Genomic DNA, 21,627 nt, shown 5'->3' on the forward strand with positions numbered 1-21,627 from the left:
AAAAAAAAAAAAATTGCAAAAGAGCAGGAAAGCATGTCTGATGCAGTTTGCTGCTCACCGAATGGGTTCAAATGAAATTCAGTTTTTAATCATTGTTGAGAATAAATTATTGTCAATCTGCTAATTTCAGAACAGTTTTAACATGCAGCATGTTAAGTGAGAATCATTTATTTGAATAGGGGGGACAGCGCATATTAATAAACATTTCTGTCAATATGCCAGAGTTAGCCAAAGGGCTATTTTTCATCTGCAGTCCCTGGGAAGATGTTAAAAATCACCCTAAAAGATCAAAGTAAAATTACATATTTACATAACATTACATATATATATTAAACAATGCATTCAATAAAATAAGCAGTTAACCTAAAATCAAATTAATGATAAAACAATCCAAAAACAGAAAAATGTAAGAACATACGTGCACATAAAAGACATGACAGTAATGAGGATCAGTGAGAGGAAATGTACTCAGTGTTGACAGCTCTGATTGTCAATGAGCCATTTCTTTAATTGTGTCTTGAATAAATGATATGTGTTTTGATTTCTGATACTAACAGGTGTGAAGTTCCACTCAGTAGCAGCTCTAACAGAAGCTGTGGAGTGTAGCTCACATTTTTCCAGAAAGTGTAGCTCAAGAAATTTTGTTTGAAACTTCCTATAATACTTCTGTTTCATGATATATATATATATATATATATATATATATATATATATATATATATATATATATATATATATATATATATATATATATATATATATATATATATATATATATATATATATACACATACACACACACACAGATACACATTCAACATAACGTGTCTGTGTAAATAACTTGAAACATTCCTTTCTGCAATTCTGTTTTTTTTTTTTCTTTTTTTTTTGCCTGAACTGCAATGGGCTGCAAATATGCACTGACAGAATTCATTTATCCAAGACATATTGATCAACTTGCATGGAGGCAGAGCAGATTTCTGCCATCCATCTGCAGTGCAGGGAGACGGCTTAGTCTGGAGAATAAGCAAAATCCCCCCCTCCCAGCCTAAACTAGGACAGGGAGCTCTAAAAACTCCCAGCCCAGGCAAGTTCTGGTGTCCCTCTGCAGCTGAATCCACTGGATTATCCTCTATTTTCCATCGGTTTCCATTCTCCATGAGTTTAAAAATGAACATGGAGTGTGTTGTGCACAGCATGTGGGATGGAGAGTAAGAACTCACACTGAATGGTGACAATTTTACATGATGTCCTCTGTAAATCATGCTTAAAAAATCCACATTACACCCAAGTTTGCATGTAAACGGATGCATTCATCACTTTTCTTGTAAGAAAGGGGTTTAGAGTACGAACAAGGTAAGTTATTGTTTAATAAATCCATAAGAGACGCTTTTTACAACAATTTGAATAGGTCATTACAATCCTAGAATGCCAGAGTTCCAAGTTTACAGTTTATAAAGTGGAGTTTTAATGAGAACAGCATTATTTCCTTAGTAACTTGGAGTAGCAAGCAGGTTTAATGAAGATTTATGAGGTTAGTAGGTCTTAAAGGCTTTAAGCACGACGAGGAAGCAGGAAGGTTCCTAAAAACGATAGGATTTTAAAAAAAAATAAAAAAAAATCCAGGTGAACTCAAACAATAGGAATTTTGGAGAGAGCAGAACTGCATTTATTAGTAAAGCATCTTGTCTCACTCGAGTTCTGCACCTGCCAGCTGCCTTTGAGAAGCTCATTATGATGGAAACATGAAGATTCAGTGACACTGGAGAAGGAAAAAAAGGCCTGGAGGTGAAGGAAGTACCTGGTGACATCAATAGAGTTTAATCTTGGAGTAGGATCAAACAAGTCTGAGCTCAGAGGACACGCGTGACGCATTGCAAACGGCTGAATGTGAATGACTCGTTTGTTTGGGTCATAGTGAAGAGCAAATCTTATTTTTTGGCTCCTTTTGAGCTGAGCTCAAAGGAGGAGGAATATCACAAAAATAATTGATTCATGCAGATATAACAAGGATTTAATAGTTCGTTATCACAAAATCTTTAAGTCCCAGAGATGAATAACCATCTTTCCTTTTTTTTCTCTTTAAAATATTCAGTTTATAAGTTTTTAATTTATGATAGAGCACTCTTCTCTGGATTATTCAACCATAGTTCTGGTGCCTGATTGCACAACAGCGCTGTGTCCGTGCAGCCCTAAAACACTAATGCTCTGATGGGCATTTTGTAAGAAGAGTCACACGGGTCAGCGAGCTTAAAGCCGCCTCCGAACTCAAAATATTGCTGTCGAGGAGGAGGAGGACGGAGAGGAGCAGTCTGCAACTTCAAAACATGGCCTTTCATCTTAATTACAACTTCAGCTAATCAAGTCCTGCGGCGGCTATTAAGTGTCAGCTAGTAACGCTAGCTGACACTAATCATCAGAGTCGACCCTGGTGGCCAACGGTTCGCCAGGAGGAATGTGTTTCTATTACATTTACATCCCTCCAGAGAAATCCCTCTCTGACAGCACATTTCTCCTCTCCAATTAAGTTTTGGCTTTTAGTGTCCCTAACTTTAATTTGAAAAGCAGTTGTCTAAAGGTTTTTTTTTTTTACTCCATGTCTATGTCCTAATGGTAATTACATTAAACTTGAAATACAGGGAGGAAAAGTGGAGACCTCATTTAGATTGAACAAGTTTTTACCATAAGTTTCATCAAGTAGGTTGTGTTATCCAAACTCTGATGTTTTGTTTTATTTATATTTTCTGGTGCAAGCCAAATCAGGACCTATTCTGTTTTTTTATCAGTGAAAATTCAAAGAAAGCTATTCAATTATTATCATTAAATACATGTATTATTAATTTCATTTATTTCATGTTTTAGGGAAATTTGCACATCTAAATTTCTTGTGGTTGTTGACTGAAGTGTTTTGCCCAAAAGGGATTTTGCGACTTTTAATTTTCAAAGCAAATCATATTTATGTTTTAGTCACAAGTACTGAATGTAGTTTGTCATGCAACCCGACATGCGAAAATCAGCCAGTTTAGCGCCTGATAAGGCACCTATTGCATTTTCTCAAATATTTATGAGACTCAATGAGGCTTGAAATGTTATTTCTGTTATTTTCAGCTGATGTTGCAGCCAAATTATTAAGATCAGAAGGAAAGAAGATAATAAAACGACTAACATAGACAGAAAGAGGCGGATCTTTTCTTTTTTTAGTGCAGGGTCTGGTGACATCTTGATTTAAGAAAATGGCATTGGCTCCCTCTGTTGTCAAGGTGCAGTATGATTATTTCAACTTTAAGGTGTGCTGGGTAAAAATATTTAAGAAACCCGGCATTTTTAATATTCTAATTTAAATTCTATACTAATCAACAATGCATATTTACACAGCTGTGATGGCATAAATATTTAAATGTGAACTGCTGCAGACAGAGAGGGAAATAATTCTTTTTTAACAAGACTTTCTAACTAAATAAAAAAGACACTATCCTTAACTTTTTCAAAATACACTAATAGTTGAGTCCAACGTTTAAAATAATTAAAAACGGCTAAAAACATTCCTTAATCCGGACTGGAAAAAGTAGGCTGTGCATTAAATTTAAAAAAGCCACCCCCAAAAAACAAAAAACAAAAAAAACAACGGAATTCTCAACTTTTAGCATTTACTGGTATCACTAAGCTGTTTTTATGTAAGATTTATTTATGCAAATCTATAAATCCTGGTGTTCACAATGTATTCATGTGCTAATAACTGAGACCAGAAAGGCATAATAAAAGCTTGAATTTAAGAAAATATATTCTTATTCATGTATTCATTAGCATATAAAGTTGCTTCACAACTGCTGAGTTCCCATATCAAGCTTTAAGTAAAATTAAGAAGACCTAAAAATGTCTGAATTAAAAAGCATGTTGGTGCAGTGCCGCCCGTGTACCTGTAGATGGCACTGTGGTCGCATCAATTTAGGCAAACTGTGACACCTGCCACCTATTTGGATGAAAATTGACTTAGAAATTAACCTGCCCAGCAGTGAAGAGAGTAGCAGCATGGCAGTAATGAAGGGAGTGAAAGTGACCCAGATGCACAGAAGAGACCAAACAACCACCCACACACAGATACACTCTCAGCTTATTACTACACACACAACTCTCTTGAAAAATCTGAAAACAAGGATGCAAATAAAACAAAAAGGAAGCGATACAAATCCCAGATGCATGTACATGCAGGTTTAACAAAAAACAAAGGAATGGCACTTCATGGTTTGGATGACATCTCCAATTGCTTGTGGAGGCATATAGTCGCAATGTTGTTTTCTTTTTTTCCCATTAACATTCTTCACTGTCAGGTGAAAAAATGCTGTAGTGAATCCAGAGTGACCTGAAAAAGCTGTGCCAATTGTGTGAACAGTCGAGTACTGTGGGTTTCCAAAAATGGAAACATATTGTGGAGGAAATTTTCTTGCTTAAAGCGTTAAACAGGGGAAGGCTTGCATTTTTTTGTGCACGAGTTGCATCACATGTGAGGAATTTGACAAACAAAACAGCTTTGTAAGAAGCCATAATGGATGCAACTAAATACTTAAAATAAAAAGTACAATGATGCAAAGTAAAATATTTAGTTAAAAACTGATTCATTTTACTTTTAATTTAACAAATATTTTTATATAGAAAAATCCTAACGCACCTGTTTTGAAGATGATGTGCAGAAAAAACATTTCTTAAATATTATTTGGTAATTATTATAGAAGTCATTTATTCATATTAATCAGAATATTTTAAATAATGTATTGTGATATTTTTTTTAAATATTTATTTTAATTATTAAATGTAAATAATATAACCCTTTGACACAGGGAACTAGTTTACATTCGTATTTGTTGATGTCATACTCTGATTTAAATACTAAAATACAAATAAGAAAAAAAAGTTGTTTTATAAGTCTTATAAATCTACTAATGCACGTTTAAATATGGGGGGGGGGGGGTCATTCTGAGGTTGCTGCATTGCAGTGACTTTCCCTCTTATATTAAAAATGTTAATGAACATGAATCACAATCGGGGATTAAGAACAAATTACAGCTTCCATTAATTTTTGATTTGGTGTCTATAATCCCTCCAGCAGAATAGATGCAGTTCCCCTCTCAGCACTTTGGGATGGAACAGTATAAAGTTACTGTAACTAAGAGGAACTGCATTTTCTTGTTACACTCTACAGGCAGACACAGAATTGAAATGAATGTTAGCAGTAAACATTACGTTTTTCCTTCATTTTTCTTCGGCCATCTGCCTGTGAGGGACATGCCCCCCCCCTCTCACCGAGGAGATCCTGAATATCCACTTTCCAGCACCATAAGGGACTGCTGGCAGAAGCGTATACAAACAAGACACAATGAAAGGAGGAAAATCAAGCACCTGCGACTCTCCACCTCAATGATCCTGGAAATTGTGTGATTCAGATCATTTTGGTTTTACAGTGATTGAAACTGGCAGCTCTGGAAGAAAGGATTAGACTCAAACTGCAAAGTATCCTTAATTTGTATCATATTTGATACACGCATTTATGAAAACTCCTATCTCATTAGGATCATTAAAACTTTCCTTAGTGACTCACTGAATATACAGTGCTCACTGTAAATGAGTACACCCCACTCCATTTGTCAGAAAACCTTTTCTATCCTTTCAGAATCAACATTTTCTGTGAAATACTCTACTACAAAATACACCTACAAAGGTGGGCCATTGATTGCAAACAAGATGTGCACACACAAAAAAGTGATTTCCCTAACAAATTGATTCAAGCCTACTGTATGTTGCACAAATGAGTTCACCCCAGGCATAGTCTTAGGACAAATGACAAACTTAAGACTTGAATATTATAATGAACAGGCATTCCACCACAGGTGAGTCTAATGATTTAAGAGTTGTCCAGCACACAGGTGACTATAAAAGGGCATTTCTTAACAAAAAAAGTCCTTCCCATTTCATGCGGTCAGCAATGGCTCCTCATGAAAAAGAAATGTCACAAAATCTAAGAAAGGAAATCATTTCTTTGCACAAACTTACTTTTAGCAGAATACTTTTTTCTTGTAGTATTGCGACTCCTTGAAAGATAAAACTATCACTTTATTTTCAGCAATTGTAGAACTTTTTTTTCACAATTGTACAACTTTATTCTTGTAAAAGGTTGACATTTTTCTCACAGTTATGACTTTTTCTTATCATCTTATGACTTTATTCTGATATATTTGTTTAAATCTCATTTTTTATGGTGACCTAATGTGTGGATCAAATTTGAGACAGTAGGTAAATAAGGTGCTTTTTTTCTGATACTGTCTATATCTCATTACCAATGATTATTGATTTTTTTTTTCTGTGGATTTTATCAAAGGGTTTAAAAAAACATCTTAATTCCTGAATACTTTCTGTGAATTCTTTGATGCGTTGGGCTTCACAGCGTTAAAATACAGAGCAGGATTTTCTTACTTATTTTCTTTTCTTGGAGAAAACGTATCTGTTAAAGGAAAGGACTGGGTAATTCCGCCTCATACAGTTCCATAGTGAACAAGCTTCAGGGCCGCTGTGAATTTTATTGTCTTTGAAGTGTTTGGATCAGATGCTCTGACCAGCCATGGCGCTTTCAACCCCAATCACGCCACTTTCTGATCAGCAAACTCTGTTTCCAATACTCTGGAGCAGCAGGTGTTTGGAGACTCTTCAAAAAGCCAAGCAGGTGCGCGTGCTGTTAGGAGTGCAAAATTCATCCTCTATAACCACTTCAGTCCAACCTCAAACACAGAGAACATCCAAGCAAACAGTGAGCAGTCGGCGTTGGCAGAAATAGAACGTGAAGCCTTTGTGCTTTCTGGTCTTCTTACAGATTTTGTGCAAAAACTGTGTTCTTTTTTCAGATGGAGGTGGGACTTTTAGTAAAACGGCAATTTATTTTTCTGCCCAGAGAGGTTCCCACCATATGGAAGTTAACTCATTATGTGTGGTGTAAGCAGCTCTGTTGTTTGGGCAGTAATCACCCTGAATTCACACTGATGAGAGCAGCAGAAGAGCTCCAACTTAGATTTTTTTTTTTTTGGTTTATTCTGCAAATAATAATCAGTGCTTTTAGACAAGGCAGGCATGCCAAAGTCCAAAGAAATGAATATATGTAGCAATTACTTAATTAAAGAAAATTAAATATTCATATTTACTGCTTAGTTTTATAAGACGTAGAGAAAATACAAAATAAAAACAGTTTTGTCAAGAATATGAACACTCAAGTGATTATTTATCTGGCCTGGCATGCATGTTGTAAAAAAAAAAAAAACCTTGTGCACATGAATATTTACAGCTACAATATGATTCACTGCCTTTTTTTAAATGAACTGGATCCCACATTTCCATGTGCTTTGAACAAATTTTCGTTCTGAATCGTGAATAACCGTCACCTTTTGTTTTTTTTCTTTCATGGAGGTAAACTTAATTTGCAATCATTTCTACTTTTCTCTCTGTTGTACCTGCACCTGTTCACACTTGTTCAGACTCAACACACTGTACAGTAAGCACAACGTTAGCATAAACGCTACGATCAAATGGTTGCTCTTTACAGTGAACTGGCTGAAAGAATTGGACCAGTAACTTCCCTTCAGGGGGAGAAGAAGTTTGGGCCTTCCTGACTCCTTCTGCACTCCCCCCTTTGGCTGTCTGCTCTAATCCACGTCCACAGTTCCCGCCGTTGCCTGATTTCCAGAACCCAACGTTGAATTCTTTGTGCACTGTGGGCAGGGGGTAATAAAATAAATCAAAGTGACATCAATGTGGAAGAGCCTCTCAGCTGTAACAGCTCTCAGTCGCGCTGCAGACGTACATTCATTCCTCATGTAAATCCATCACGAAGATACTCCAGCTCTTTATGAACAACCATTAAACACCAGGTCCCCAAGCTCAAAAGAAACCCTGAGATGCTTCAGGTCCAACGCTTTGAAAAAGTTAAATGCTTTTGCACTTGATTTTGACATATAGGAACCAATTCTTTACACACCAGCTCTTTCTAAATCCCAACATCAAGCTTTTACTGTCAAACCCCTGCAGACCTGACTGACAAAGCAGCTTTAGATGCACAGTGTGGGACTTCACCGGGCTGTAACTTTATATAAAATTATCAACAATATGTCATTCTGAACTACAAACGGTAAATAAGACCTTGGAGATATTAAAGAATTAACATCTGTTGCTGCGGAACCTCATCCAACACCGAAGGCCATACATTTAACAAATTCCAGGTTTGCGTTTGCTTAAAATAGCATCAGCTCTAAAAGACAAGTAGTAAAAGTATCTACAGCCCCTAATATAGAAATGCTGTCACTGTAGATAAACCTGCAGAGTGCAGTACAACCATGTTTCCGCTCTACTAGATTCACAATAAAGTATGACCAAGTCCTTCAGATTTCCTTTAGAAAATTTAACAGGGAAAACCTCATGAGCCCATCCATTAATGATGATGTCAATTTATATTTCAGTGGTGACCAGATGATGCATCCTTATGGCTAAAAATCAGAGCTGAGAAAATCATTGCTGATTTATTACTTAAATAGAAATATTGGTTATAAAATATTCACAGGAGGGTTTTGATAAATTTGTAGGAAAGTGTATACAAAAAATAAAACAAGAATAATGGAAAACGGCTATTTGCGTGCATTTTAGTCCCACATAATAATTTCTCCATCACAGACGAATCCATGCTGCGCCTCTGAGTTAGAGACCATCCTCCCTGTTTCCACGCTCTGGCTGTTGCCTCTTTTAGTGCCGTTTTCTCTGCAGGCGTTGGAGAGAGCTGTGCAGAGAAGGCACAGATGAACATTGGAGCCCTGCAGCAGAACCCAGGCATCTTTTAGCATTGTGTCTGACGAAGGAGGGAGAACGGAGGCTCCAAACTGTCTCCTTTCATGGGTGGTAATTAGAAGGAGAAGCCAAATTTATTTGAGGACAAGGTTGCTTACTGTGCATGTGGCGATAAAGCACTACAGTCGGAGATATGCTAACAGAAAACTAAAAAGTGCATTTATAGTACAGAAACTTAGTGTGCATAACATACCTCCTTTTTTAGAAACTGAAGGACAATGCATGAGTTTTTTCATGTTGCAACAAGAGCATGCATTAACAAAACTATATGTATATTTTGTTTAAAAAACAAAAACAGAAGTTTAATCAGTGCATGTTGATGTGAGACTTTAGAAAGCAAGCTGTGCTGCATGGTCAGCTATGATGCAGCGTTGTAAGAACAAGTGCTGTTTGCTGTTAGCAAATTCTACTTGAATGCACTTACCTGTTTTTAACCCTCCCTCTAATTTTTTTTCTTTCAATAAAGTAGTGATCCACTAAAAAGATATGGGGAAATGAATGCCCTACAGGAAATAATATATTTTTTTCTCAAGAACCATTTTATTTTGTGCTTTTAAAGCTCATTTAGCTTTTTTATTTTTTTATTTTGGGTAGGAGCAATTCAAGACTGAACTTAAATCAATGTCCAAACATAAAGGAGTTCAAGAAAAAATATGATTACGGATAGATATACATACAAAAAACATGAATAACGTGTAGTATTTATGTAAATGTTTACAAATATAGATTTGAATTCTGTGAGGATGCACTTAATTGTGTTGGAAAACAAGATTTAACAGAACCAAGTGAGTGTTTATGGCAGATGTTTCCATGTGTGTATGATTCTATGTTTACATGTAGTACGATGTAGTTCATTATACAGGTGTATACGGGTATTTGAAAGTGAATCTGTACTCTGTACAGAGGAAACAAACAGGACTACTATTGAACCAAATTTGGTATAGAACATGGGGGGGGGGGGGGGGGGGGGTTTCTTAGCCTTTTACTTCTTTTCACTCTTTTGAATATATATATATATATTATATATATATATATATATATATATATATATATATATATATATATATATATATATATATATATATATATATATATATATATATGTTCATTCATTCATTCAAGAGAAAGAAATAACACCTCACCTGATTTACAGGAAAATGTCTTTCAGCTTTTTAAAGAAGAGACTCATCTGACGGGAAGGCAAACAGTCCAGACAGGCTTAAACTTCAAATCAAATTTCATAAATATAAAATTTATTGTATAAAATATGCAAATGCTGCACAGGTGACCTAATTTTGAATCCTCACAAAAAAGGACACATTGTTTATTATCCTGAAAATATTAAATTAGCTTCCCTGGAGCAGCCTATCCACTCCGCAAAAGCAGCTCTATCAAAGCTCCTCTTGTTTGCTGTTTAACTGGGTCTCATTTATCATCTGGCAAATATTATTAGACACTGAAAGTACCTCCAAGGAAGCCACTTTACACATGAACATTGTGTCAGTCCACGTTTTAAGGAAAGGTTTGACTTTTCAGATAGAATTATCATTGTTTATGATTGGTGGTAAAGTTAAACAGACTGAAAGATATTCTATGGGTGTTTTACATAACCTGAATACAAAAAATAAAGTAGATTAGACAATGTGAAATGCCCCTAACAAAGCTAAAAATAAATGTATCATAAATATGACAAAAGCAGCAAAAAGTGACACTAGGGTCTGAACAAAAGTGAAGCCCTGTTGTTTATTTCAATTTAATTTTACAATATAGCGCTAAATGTTGGACCATTTCTTCAAAGCAAGTATTTGAGAAGCAAAAAATGAAAATGTCCCACAGCAGAGCTTTTTTCACACTAGCAGCATGAGTTTGTGAGGGCCAAGAAAAAAAAATAAGTGGGAGGAGAAGTGGGTGAACTAGGAAACTTAACACATCAAGAAAAGAAAGCGTGTGCAATCTATAGATATCATTACCAATTGAAAATAAAGTGGTGATGCATTAAGAAGAGATGTAGAAATTAATGCCCTAAAGAAAATAATGTTTTAGATTAGATTCAAAGATGAGTATTTGTAGTTAATAAAGAGCTCAGAGGCACCGCATCTTGCTTGGAAGCTCTTTGAAGCCGACATGAAGCGAAAAAAATAGACAAATTATGAAGGAAATATTTGCATGAAACTGTTTTCAGACTGGAAAAGTCCATTTGTCTGGACCGAGTCCGCTTAATTTGGTGAGGATCAATTCCTAACCTTTGTGTTTGTTCTGTATTGGTCCGGTTGTTCCATTCTGAGCAAATTCTGTTTAGACGGAAGAAATTCAGCACAAACTGAAGCTCCGCCCGATGGGAAATGAACCGAGATCTCCTCAAAAGATGGGTCCAAGAGGGGTTCCTGGTCGGAGACCAGAGTCTGCTTGTGTGTGTTCAGACTGAAAAATTGTTACGGACAATCAGGGGAAGCGAGCTATTGTTCCCTTTAAGCAAATAATGTTTCCAGTTTTAGTTAGGCTTAAAAAAAACCTTCCACTAACACAATAAAAACCTTCACATTAGCAGACAATAATGCGTTTTTCCCAAAACGTATAAACAACCCTTAAAAAATGAGTCAGGCTCTCTTATGGTCATCCAGTGGACATCATGACTCACTAATGCTGCTGAGAGGAGTGTTGACTGTAAACTCTGTGTATTCTGGGTGAATGCTGCCCTGTGCTCCTGCTGGTGGCAAACTGACTCACTTGACAACAAGTGAATAGCAACCGCTTTCATCTTTTAATTTTTTTTACTATTTGGTGACTGGCTGACATGTTTAATGCATTAATTATATCCCATGATCTGGTTTTTGATGTCAAATCGCTAAAATAATAATCTGACTGGAACACAATAATCTGGAGTATTAAATCAATCCATGTTGTGATGATTTATTTACATTCTGCAAGAAAAAAAAACATTTCTGTTTCCTGCCTAGAATTTATTTATTATCTTTATAAAGCAACACAGCAATAATCATGCATCAATTTATTTTCAATATCCTCCTCTGTCTGAGCGACAGTATTAGCCATGATGGCAATGTGCAGTTGACCATAAACCTTTTCACTAATGAAGAAAATCCGTTTGGAACTCACTGCTTTATTGTTATTTAATTGGATAGGAAATGGTTTATATTTTATAAAATGGTACAAAAAGTTCAGCTAAAAAATAAGATAATTTGTGCTTACAGTGTGAATCTTTAATTAGTCAGCAGTGCTGACTGAAACAGTGCAGCACAAGCCTGGCTTCCATGTTTTCCAAAATTGGCTGAGAATCAAACATATTTGTCATGTTTAATTCAACCCATCGCTCCCATTCTGCTTGTATTTCTGGGATGACAAACTGGCCTTTTGCATTGTCAAGACACAACTGTCCAGTAAAAAAAAAAACACAATTTAGCACCAACCTACAAGCTGTCCAGTAGAATGAAGTGGGCCACGCCTTCAGATGACGCGTTCAATGGATGCAGGTTTTGTACGTAGAGCAAAAATAGTCTTTGAAGCTGTCGTAGTGATGCGTGAAGGAGAGAGATTTGAACGCAGAAGACCAAAATGCACATTTACGCATGCTTACATAAACGTTTCATTGAAAGTAGTTACATGCTTTGCTGAGGGCAGTGTGACAGTCGGCATGTGATGCGCTTTCCTGAACATGGTGAATGTGAAAGTAATAGTACTAGTAATAATGTAAGAGTAATAGTAATATCTGCCCAATGATGGACTGGCAAACCATCTCTTGCTTTAGCCTTTTAGTGGCTGGATAGCTTTTAACAACGGGAACATTAAGAAAATGTGTGGATAGAAAAGTATTAGTAATTAATTTAAATTCATCTATATTTATATAGTAATTGCTGCTAAAGAGCACTTCAAAGGACTTTACAAGATTATATAATAATAGTAAAAAAAAATTGTTAAAAATAATAAATAAACACAAATAAAAAACCCAAATGACATACACATCAGTCGATAAAATCTAATTAATATACGAGAATATGTACTGAAAACCTATACTAAAAAGATTAGTGTTCACTTTTTTTTTCTTAAAAACCTCCACAGGCAGGCTGTTCCACAGACGAGGCCCACAGTGCTGAAATGAGACCTCGCCGGGGTTATTATTGTAATAGAAACAGTAATTAACAACAGACGTGCAAACTGTCCAGAGTGTATCCTGCCTTCACTCTTCAGGTGCTGGGTCGCTTCAAGCAACCCCATGACCCAGAATGGAAAAATATCCAGATTAAGAAGGTAGATGGATGGCATAGTAACGGTAATAGTAATGTAATGGTAATAGTAATACAAATAGTTATTTGTCTGGCTGAGGAAAACAACAGGACAGCGGTAGGTGTGTTTGTGCTTTCCCTGCTTTGCCTGCTTACATTCAGACGGTACTCCCGTATAAAGGAAAAACAAACAAGACAGAGCAAAATAATGGCAAGTCGAGTCATGATGGGAAACAAAATGTTTCTGTAGTTTGTTTTTGGATGAGGCCAGACCAAGTCTAAAGTCTTGAACCTGAGCTCATTAAAACAGGCTGGCCCATTTAGCAGGGGAAATGAATGTATGATCTTGATTAGAGCCTATCTTCCCATCAAGACACCAAAATAAGCCTCCTAATTACACGGACATACCCATTTACACTCTGCTCTTCCAGTCAGTGAGTGCTGCTCGATTGTAGCTCACAGAGCAAATCGTGTGCTGGGTTCGGCCTCAGCAGACCTTCAAGTAATTACACAGAGGCAGGAGTTATCACTTCACACCTTCTAATTAACAGCAGATAAAAGCAGTGAGGAGGAGGAACTTCTGGCATGAAGACAGCATTTGTCATCAAATTGGTTTGTGGTATACAATGAGGAGTGATCTCTACAAACAGAACAGTAAATTGTCGCTTTGTGTGTCCACAATTCATTTTGAAATCAACAAGGATTCATCATTTTAAGCAACAATGAAACATACCGCTGGGTACGTTTCACTGATCTTCTCCCGCTCCGTGAAAAAGTTTGTTTTCACTGCATGGTCTTGAACCACTGAGATGGAAATGTGGTTTCCACTCCTGCCTGGACCACTCAATAATCTCTCCCAATATGTGGACGATACTGAAAGCAAATAGAAGCAGCTGTGAGAGAAAAGGTTGGTGGTCTTCCTTCTCAAAGTGGAACAGTTGATCTACAGCTCATCCGCTCCAATGAGCAGAAGTGGGACCTCAGCAGCAGGTGTTCAACGGTCTATGCATCCTTCTCAATTATAGATGGGATGTTACACAACAGCGCCATACTCCAGAGAGTATAAAAACTTAAGATACAGACTGTCCACATTTGCCATCAGTAGGGTTTTCTAAGGTAAATTAGAAATTAGCTTTTGGTAAAACTACATGTAAGCATTTGTGATCTATATTTATAAAGAATTACTAACTTAAATTCTAAATCAGCAAACCCATTCCATCTTCCAAAATCACAGTAATTAAGTGTGTTTCTATTTTATTCTGATCAATTTTGGTCAATAAAAGTGTGATTGTCATGTTTGGAAGTAAGACAAGCTCCATCACTGCCTTGTGATAAACTGCTGTTTCATTTTTCTGATGCTCTAAATATCAAAGATTTTGCTGTAAATGTCACCAAATTAGACTGAATAAATGCTTAAAATAAATGTGTGTATATATATATTTCAAAATATATACTATGAATAGAAGATAAAATAAAGTCTTCAACAGTCACATAATGCAAAAAGGAAAAGTGGCGGGAAACATGGGCTTGTTTAAAACCGTTCCACTGTGGAATCTGACCATGCCCAGCCCCACCGCTCAAAATAGAAACCAAGCTCATTTCATGCCTCGTGAAGTACTAAATTTGCACCAGAGGGAACGCTAAGCTTATGGTAGTAAAAAGAAATCAAGACAAAGAGCAAAGACATGGTTGCAAAAAGTTTGCTCTCAAAGAAACAGTTTGTCTGAAGGTGGGAATATGGGGACCAGACCAAAGTGTTTGGGGTTTAAAAAAAATCTGTGTTAAATTTACCAGTCATATGCCCATTGAAAATAGTTGAAAACATCTTGATACAACACATGAACATTGTGCTCTCTGTGCCTCATACGGCCTCAACCAAAGCGTCATTATGTGATGTGGAGGGGGGGTCCTTACCATGCGTCCATACATGACGAGTTGGGTTGAGAACGTGTTGGTTGATACCTTAAGAGAGAATTAAAGAAGAAAACAGAAATATTCTAATCTCAGAAATGAACAAAAAATATCAAATGTTCCTGTTCATAAAGTCTGTGAAAATAATTCAATTCTAAAAAAAAAGAAGAAAAATCTCAACAAAACTAACTGTAAAATGGATTTCAAGCCAACTACAAAAAAAATGCAATTTCTAATGATAAAAAAGCTGATTTACTTTAATACAAGAAAGCTGGGAAGTAATAAGTGAAAAAAAAGTGAAGGAACTGGCAAAAGATGTATTGAGGAAGTACAAAAACATTTATTTTGAGGTAATTTATGCCCACAGATTCTAACAATGAATGGCAAGTCCATAGACAGTTTGAGGAACACTCAACAACAGCAAAAATAATTAAAGGTGAGCACAAGTAGAGGTAAAAACAAAGATGGAGACACCAAGACAACCTAATTATGCTGAGCAGGACCATAAATACACAGAGACAAGCAGACTAATCAGTGACGGGTGAAGGAATTGATATCTGTGATGCATACTGGGTTAATACACTCCGACAAGAAGTACAAAAATGGCACACATATTCAGATTCCCTTTGAGTTCAGAATCTTTGTCACAATATGACACATGAAAATCCATCAAGTAAAATCTCATCATAAAGCCGTTACAATCTCATCTGCATTAAAAGCATGTGATTGATACGCTCCTTTTAGCAAGGAAAAGGGGCAACAGTCACCAACTTTCCATTTTTATCAAGTTTTCTAGGAATTTGTGTTTTAGCTTCTTTTTTTTTTCAAAATATCTGATTTTTTTGCATCAAATCTTAAACTATCACAAAAGGATTACATTTATTTATGTCAGCAATCCTAAGATGCCTCTTTAATTAAAACATATAAATAGTAAATCTTGGTTTTCTCAAACAAAAAAAACGAAATATTGATGACGAAAGCATGTTTCGAGCCACTTCTTCAAGACTACTGCAACACTGACAGCTAATAATCATAATTATTTCTGAATCAACGCATATTGATTGAAAAAGACTACAGCAACAGTCTAATCTGGGTATTCTGAATTAAAATTTCCATATTGATCATGTTTTGGAAGTTACATTTTCTATATTTTTCTTTTTTTAAACTCTCTCCTATTTTTTTTATTTTTTCCAAACAGGATGTGTAACAATGTGTTCTTGATCTTAGAGAGAATAGCTTTCTAGCACCTTGACTGTAGTTGTGTGTTTGTGGTAATAGGACAGGAAATCTTGTTGTAAAGAAAAGGACTCGGCGAGTAAAGGAGATGAAAGCGTAGATGCAGCCACTCGCTGTGCCATCTTAGGATAAAAGGGGCACATCTGTAAGGTAAATCAATTCTATTTACCACATCAAAAGGGGGGGGGGGACTCCACCTCGCTGCAGCTTTGAGTTTATATGTACACCTCCCAGGGGAAAGTGACTCACTGAAACGGTGAGTTTTTCATGCTGGCTCAGTCTCTCTCCAGTTGTTCTCTCAGGGCTGCGGTGCAAAAGCATCAAGACACAGAGATGATTCCTTAAATCAAAGGCAGTTCTTGCAGAGGCACGCTTTACATGTAGCTGCGTGACCTTTTTGTTTATTTTTTTGTCTTATTGTACTTGAATGAAGGAGTTCAAGTGAAAGACTGAAAGGTTGGTGTGAAAAAACAAGAGCCCCTTTGAGCTCATCTTGACATGCCCTTTGCTCTTAATTGGCTACTTTCAGCATAAAAAACCCAGCACACTTAAGCATTCCCAATTATCTTCTAGTTGCAAGTGAGACTCAACTAGTCATGATGTCTTCAAACAGAGCTGTGGGAGGACTCTGCTCTCGTGCAACTCTGTGCAATGAGTGTCATAATAAAACACGGGTTCTACTAAACCGGCTAAAAGGATGTGAAAGCTCGTTCATTAAAACCATGCTGTATATTAATTTAACTTAAGACTGCTTTGTTTGAAACAGAAGAGTGCTGAAAAAAGTCCTGTAAAAGACGTAAATTATGAACGTCTTTCCTTATAGCCACACGTGACAGAAATGTGTGATGTAACAGCGCTACTGGTCATGAAATATTTCATAGCCTCTCTGCCTGCCATCCACAAAGAGCCTTTTCAAGCGCAGACCATAGTCTAACACTAAAGAGTGGCGTTTTTTTCCCCTATGAACATCACTTTTTCTGAATTTGGTTGTGATAGTTTTTTGAGGGAACAAAAAAGGATTAAAAATATGTGTCTCATTTTGTGTAATGAAACCATAAACCACTCTAATAAGCAGTGATTGCCATTATCTCTTTTGTTACACAGGTAATTGCATTCAAAAGCTTCCAAAAAATAATTATTCGCTTGACTGAGTTTAAAAACCTCCTAGAACAAAAAGTGCCTAAATTGCACATGTGCATAAAAACCTGCATAAAAGCTATTTCCAAACTAGCCAGTGTCCTACGCAAAACAACAAATGAAAGTAATCCTTTATTTAACTGAGTGGAATTGAAATGTATTAAACATTAGCAATGAGAATTTTAAGAGCTTCAATTAAAAAAAAAGAAAAAGGCTTATTTAAACTTATTCCAGCAACCTATTTTCGACTTTGGGGAGTCTTTAAAGACCCACTCTGATGATAATTAGGTTTTTAACACATTCTTGCAGCATTCTCCATCACTAGTCATGACTGATTTTGGTTGAAGAGCTTCAAATGTAACCCTGTGAAGCCGACTACAGCAATAATTAACAAAAAATTCAAACTTGGGGGAATTGCAATGTTTTTCAAACCACAAAAATATATATTTTTTCTTTAGATATAGATAGTATCAGTTATATAACTTTGAGTGATTTTTAAGTTTTTGCTCACAACAATGTTAGTTCAAAATGGAAACCTATTCCTGACATGGGTGTTCAGGGGAAAAAAAGATCCTTATTTAGCCACTGTCTGTAATTTTATCCACACATTTTAGACATGGTGTGACTGTTTTATAAAGGAAATCAACAGATGTAGCATTATTTCAATACAGAAAAAGATGAATAATAATTGATTAACTCACGCCATTAAGCTTTAAATTTTAGCAAAACTTCAGCAGGAAAAACCTGCTCCTAGTGGAAGGATGATGAACTACAGAGCTGAAAACATGGACCAAGTTCTATAGAATAGGTTTTAAATAAAGTTTTGATGGGGCTAATTTCAGACATGCATGTATCAGATATGACTCAAATGGTTATAAACAGCAGGGCTAATGTTGTTTATGGTTTACAACTGCACCATCAAAAATATGAAGGGAAAATACTTTGGATTTCATAAAAGTAAAGAAATAACAATTATAATTGAAGTTTATAAACAAAAACTGGACTAAATGAAACAAAAATCTGTTAAATCTTTTGTTTTAAAATACTATTCCTCTAAAGAATATTTTTTAAAAAGTCAGTATGGGCTTGAAATTACATAAAATAAATTTATAAGAAGAATTCACACAATGCAACACATTTCTTTTAACTATTTTGATGGCAATACTGACAAATTACTGGACACAGTGAACAGCTTAAAACATGTTCTGCTTTCAGGCTGCAATCCATTAAAACCACACAAGCTTCTGCAGTGAAAATCAATCCATGCCCTCCAACCACCTCTGCCAACCCGGGGAGTGAACACATTTACAAACGCTGGTTCAGAAAAAAACACACAAATATCAGCCAAAATTTTCAGTGTGAAGGCTATTTCGATGGACACAGAGACAACCATTAAAATTGCATTGTAAACCAAGAGTTCTATGGGAAAAAATGTTGCTCAATGAAATGTTTTACCAACTCTTCCTTTATTGATGTTTTGTGTCTGCTTTAATGAATGAATGAACTGAACTCCATTAATCCCAACAGTGGGTCAAAAATCTTAAAAATACGTTCAGGTTTCATGTTTACCCATCACATCAAATGCAGAGAAAAGAACTATTTTAGGAACTGAACAGATGCTGTCTAAACCTGCTCAAAGACCAAACACGGCAGACAAAAAAAAAAGCTCGAGTGGCAGGTAGTGTGGCTGTAATTCGCGTGTGAGAAACCCCACAATCCCGGATGAATCCCAAAAGCAGCGAAGCAAGAAGCCAATCACCCATCGCATCAACCAGCAGCAGTTACAGCTCACAGATATACGCACAACCAATGTGCAAATAAGTGATTTAAAGAGGGAAAATGAGACGAAAAAAATGTGCACTAACAGCCTTCTTTTTCTAAAATCACTGGCGGCACACAACAGCATTCCCATTTTCTCATAGCTCCAGTGAAGCAATGAATGCCTAAAGCCTTGTTAGGCAACTGAACACAAAAAACAATCAAAAACATGGTGAATGACACCCTATTACCCAAATATATTCTATTTAAACAAGAGTAATGTGTAAATATTGCCGTAAAGAAGGTTGCTTTAGATGATAGACCGTTCCAGATTCTCTAAACATGCCTGCAGTTTTTTGGAAAAATGCATTCTATTAATCAGTTATTTAAAATAAAATAAAATCATTTTAGGACGGATTCAAGTTGTTTTTGCTCTATTATAGTGTTAGTTTTAGTGCCCAATAACATACAAATAAATAATAAAGATTTTCTTTGAGGGACTTTTTGTCTGCATCAGAAGTATTCTAATCTGAACTCAACCCAGAATACTTCAGATTAGAACGTTTTCTAGTTTTGGTTGAGTTTCCTTTTAGGCACTCATATACCTGAATCACGTGACTTCTCCTTGCCCTTCAGGTTCATGCTTGATCATATATACTCACTCTTGTAACTCGTACTCCAAGGCTGGTACCCATAGTAGCCGGTAATCCGCAGTATCCGCTCCTCAATGGACGCACTGTTGATGTCCTCCACAGATCGGGAGGACTTCAGGTCCTCCTTGATGGCCTCGTCCACTACCAGGTACTTTAGCTGTCTGAGCTGAGGGCTGATGTCCGAAAGCCTTCTGGGGCTCACGTCGGGGGACTTGCGCATCCCGCTGGGGAGACAGAACAATTGGTGGCAGTGCTGTAAGAACTTTACGCTGGGTTTTTGGGAGACTTTGTGACTCGATTATACAGGAGTGAGTTCTCTTTGGATGAACCGCAGAAGTGGATGCTGCATCCTCCGCAGGGACCGGCGTTAGAGGCCCCTGCAGCGCATCTCGTATACAGTAGAGAAATCCTCATCCTTCAGTGGCCCTGCGCGCGCGCGCTCAGCAACAGAGAGAGACACTAAGAGGAAGTGACTGCCTCTGCAATTCCTGCTTATTTTCCACAGTGCAATTCCTATTGTGGGCTTATCTGAATCTGCCACTAATGAGTGGACCGTGAGTGATTTGTGGAGATGGAAGAGCAACACTTGTGACAGCTCCGGGCGTCAAGCGCGCACTGGAGCACAAAACTGCGCGCCCAGCAAACAAGCCAGCAAAACGCCATTCTGTCACGCAGAAGATGTAAATACAGTAAACGGGCAATTATATAAAGGGATGATGGAGAACTTTAGTGGAGATCTTTGTGGATAAAAGCGTCAATATGAGAGTAGGTCGTGTTTACTAACCCCTCGCGCAGAGCAGCTGTTTGGCCACCATCCCTGAGGGGAACCGCATTCTGCCAAAAAACCCATTACCTGTGACATTGCGACTCCAGCAATCAGCAGCTGACATTTACCAGATCAATTTAAACCATGAATCCAAATACTCTTAATGCGTTCTGATCAATGTAACATCTGCAAGTCAGTTCACTTTCTGTGTGCAACAGGCGATGCCGCTTTTTGTTGGCTGCATTTAGTTTACAAATACAATAATAATAATTTTAAAAAAAAGTTAAATCTCTCACATCGGCAGGAAAGTAGTCGGAGGTCCAAGGTAGCACATGCAGTCCCGATGGGGCCGTCCGACCCGGTCCCATACGGTGGCCTCTCCATCGCCGTACATCCTCAAGGCCATGCAGAAGCGCGGAGACTCTAATCAGCCTCACAAAGGCCCACGGACGCAAGAAGGAGCACCATCGTCCTGCTTCTCTCCAGCCTAACGAGCATATGCCTGCCCACCACAGACTGCCACAACACGAGGAGCGTGCGCTCTGCTGTGGATGCGCTGCGAGCTGGAGGCTCTGCAGCAGCGCCATCTACCGCGTGTGGGGCGAAGGTCTTGAAACGCAAAAAAATAGTGGTTTTCCTTCTTTATTATGCTGTTATTAAATTTTTAATTACAAAACACATTTTATTTACTTAATAAATTGTCAGATTAGTCATCTATTAGAAATATTTTTGTTTTCAAAGAGAGTGTCCACACCTGAGTGAAGACAAAGAGCATTTCTTTTTACTTTGTCTTGCTTTCACTGATTTTGAAGAAAATGCGAATTTTCTACCTTTGTTTTTATTTCATTAGAGGGAGATGCTAATCCATGCTTATTATGTCTTCTCGTCTTGATTACTGCAACTCCATCTTCACACGTTCAAGCAAAAAATCTCTAGAACGGCAGACTGTCCAAAATGCTGCTGCAAATCTTTTAACCAACTCATCCAAGTTTTTACACATCACCCCATTGTTGATCCAGCTGCACTGGCTCCCTATTCGCTACCATGTGCATTT

General features: G+C 37.0%; 1 protein-coding gene across 1 annotated transcript in view; it reads right to left on the minus strand.

Annotated features, from left to right (window-relative positions):
- The window catches only part of slc35f3 (solute carrier family 35 member F3), a 43,797-nt gene extending 22,598 nt beyond the window's left edge, over positions 1-21,199 (minus strand). Inside the window, exons 1-2 of the mRNA XM_020709676.2 lie at positions 20,870-21,199; positions 19,817-20,031 (exon numbers count right to left, since the gene is read on the minus strand). Coding sequence (XP_020565335.1) covers positions 19,817-20,031; positions 20,870-20,979 — 325 coding nt within the window. The 5' untranslated portion in view covers positions 20,980-21,199. The remainder of the gene's footprint in view (positions 1-19,816; positions 20,032-20,869) is intronic.
- Between the last annotated feature and the right edge of the window lie 428 nt (positions 21,200-21,627).

The sequence above is a fragment of the Oryzias latipes genome, chromosome 15, assembly GCF_002234675.1.
Source record: "Oryzias latipes chromosome 15, ASM223467v1".
Lineage (NCBI taxonomy): Eukaryota > Metazoa > Chordata > Actinopteri > Beloniformes > Adrianichthyidae > Oryzias > Oryzias latipes.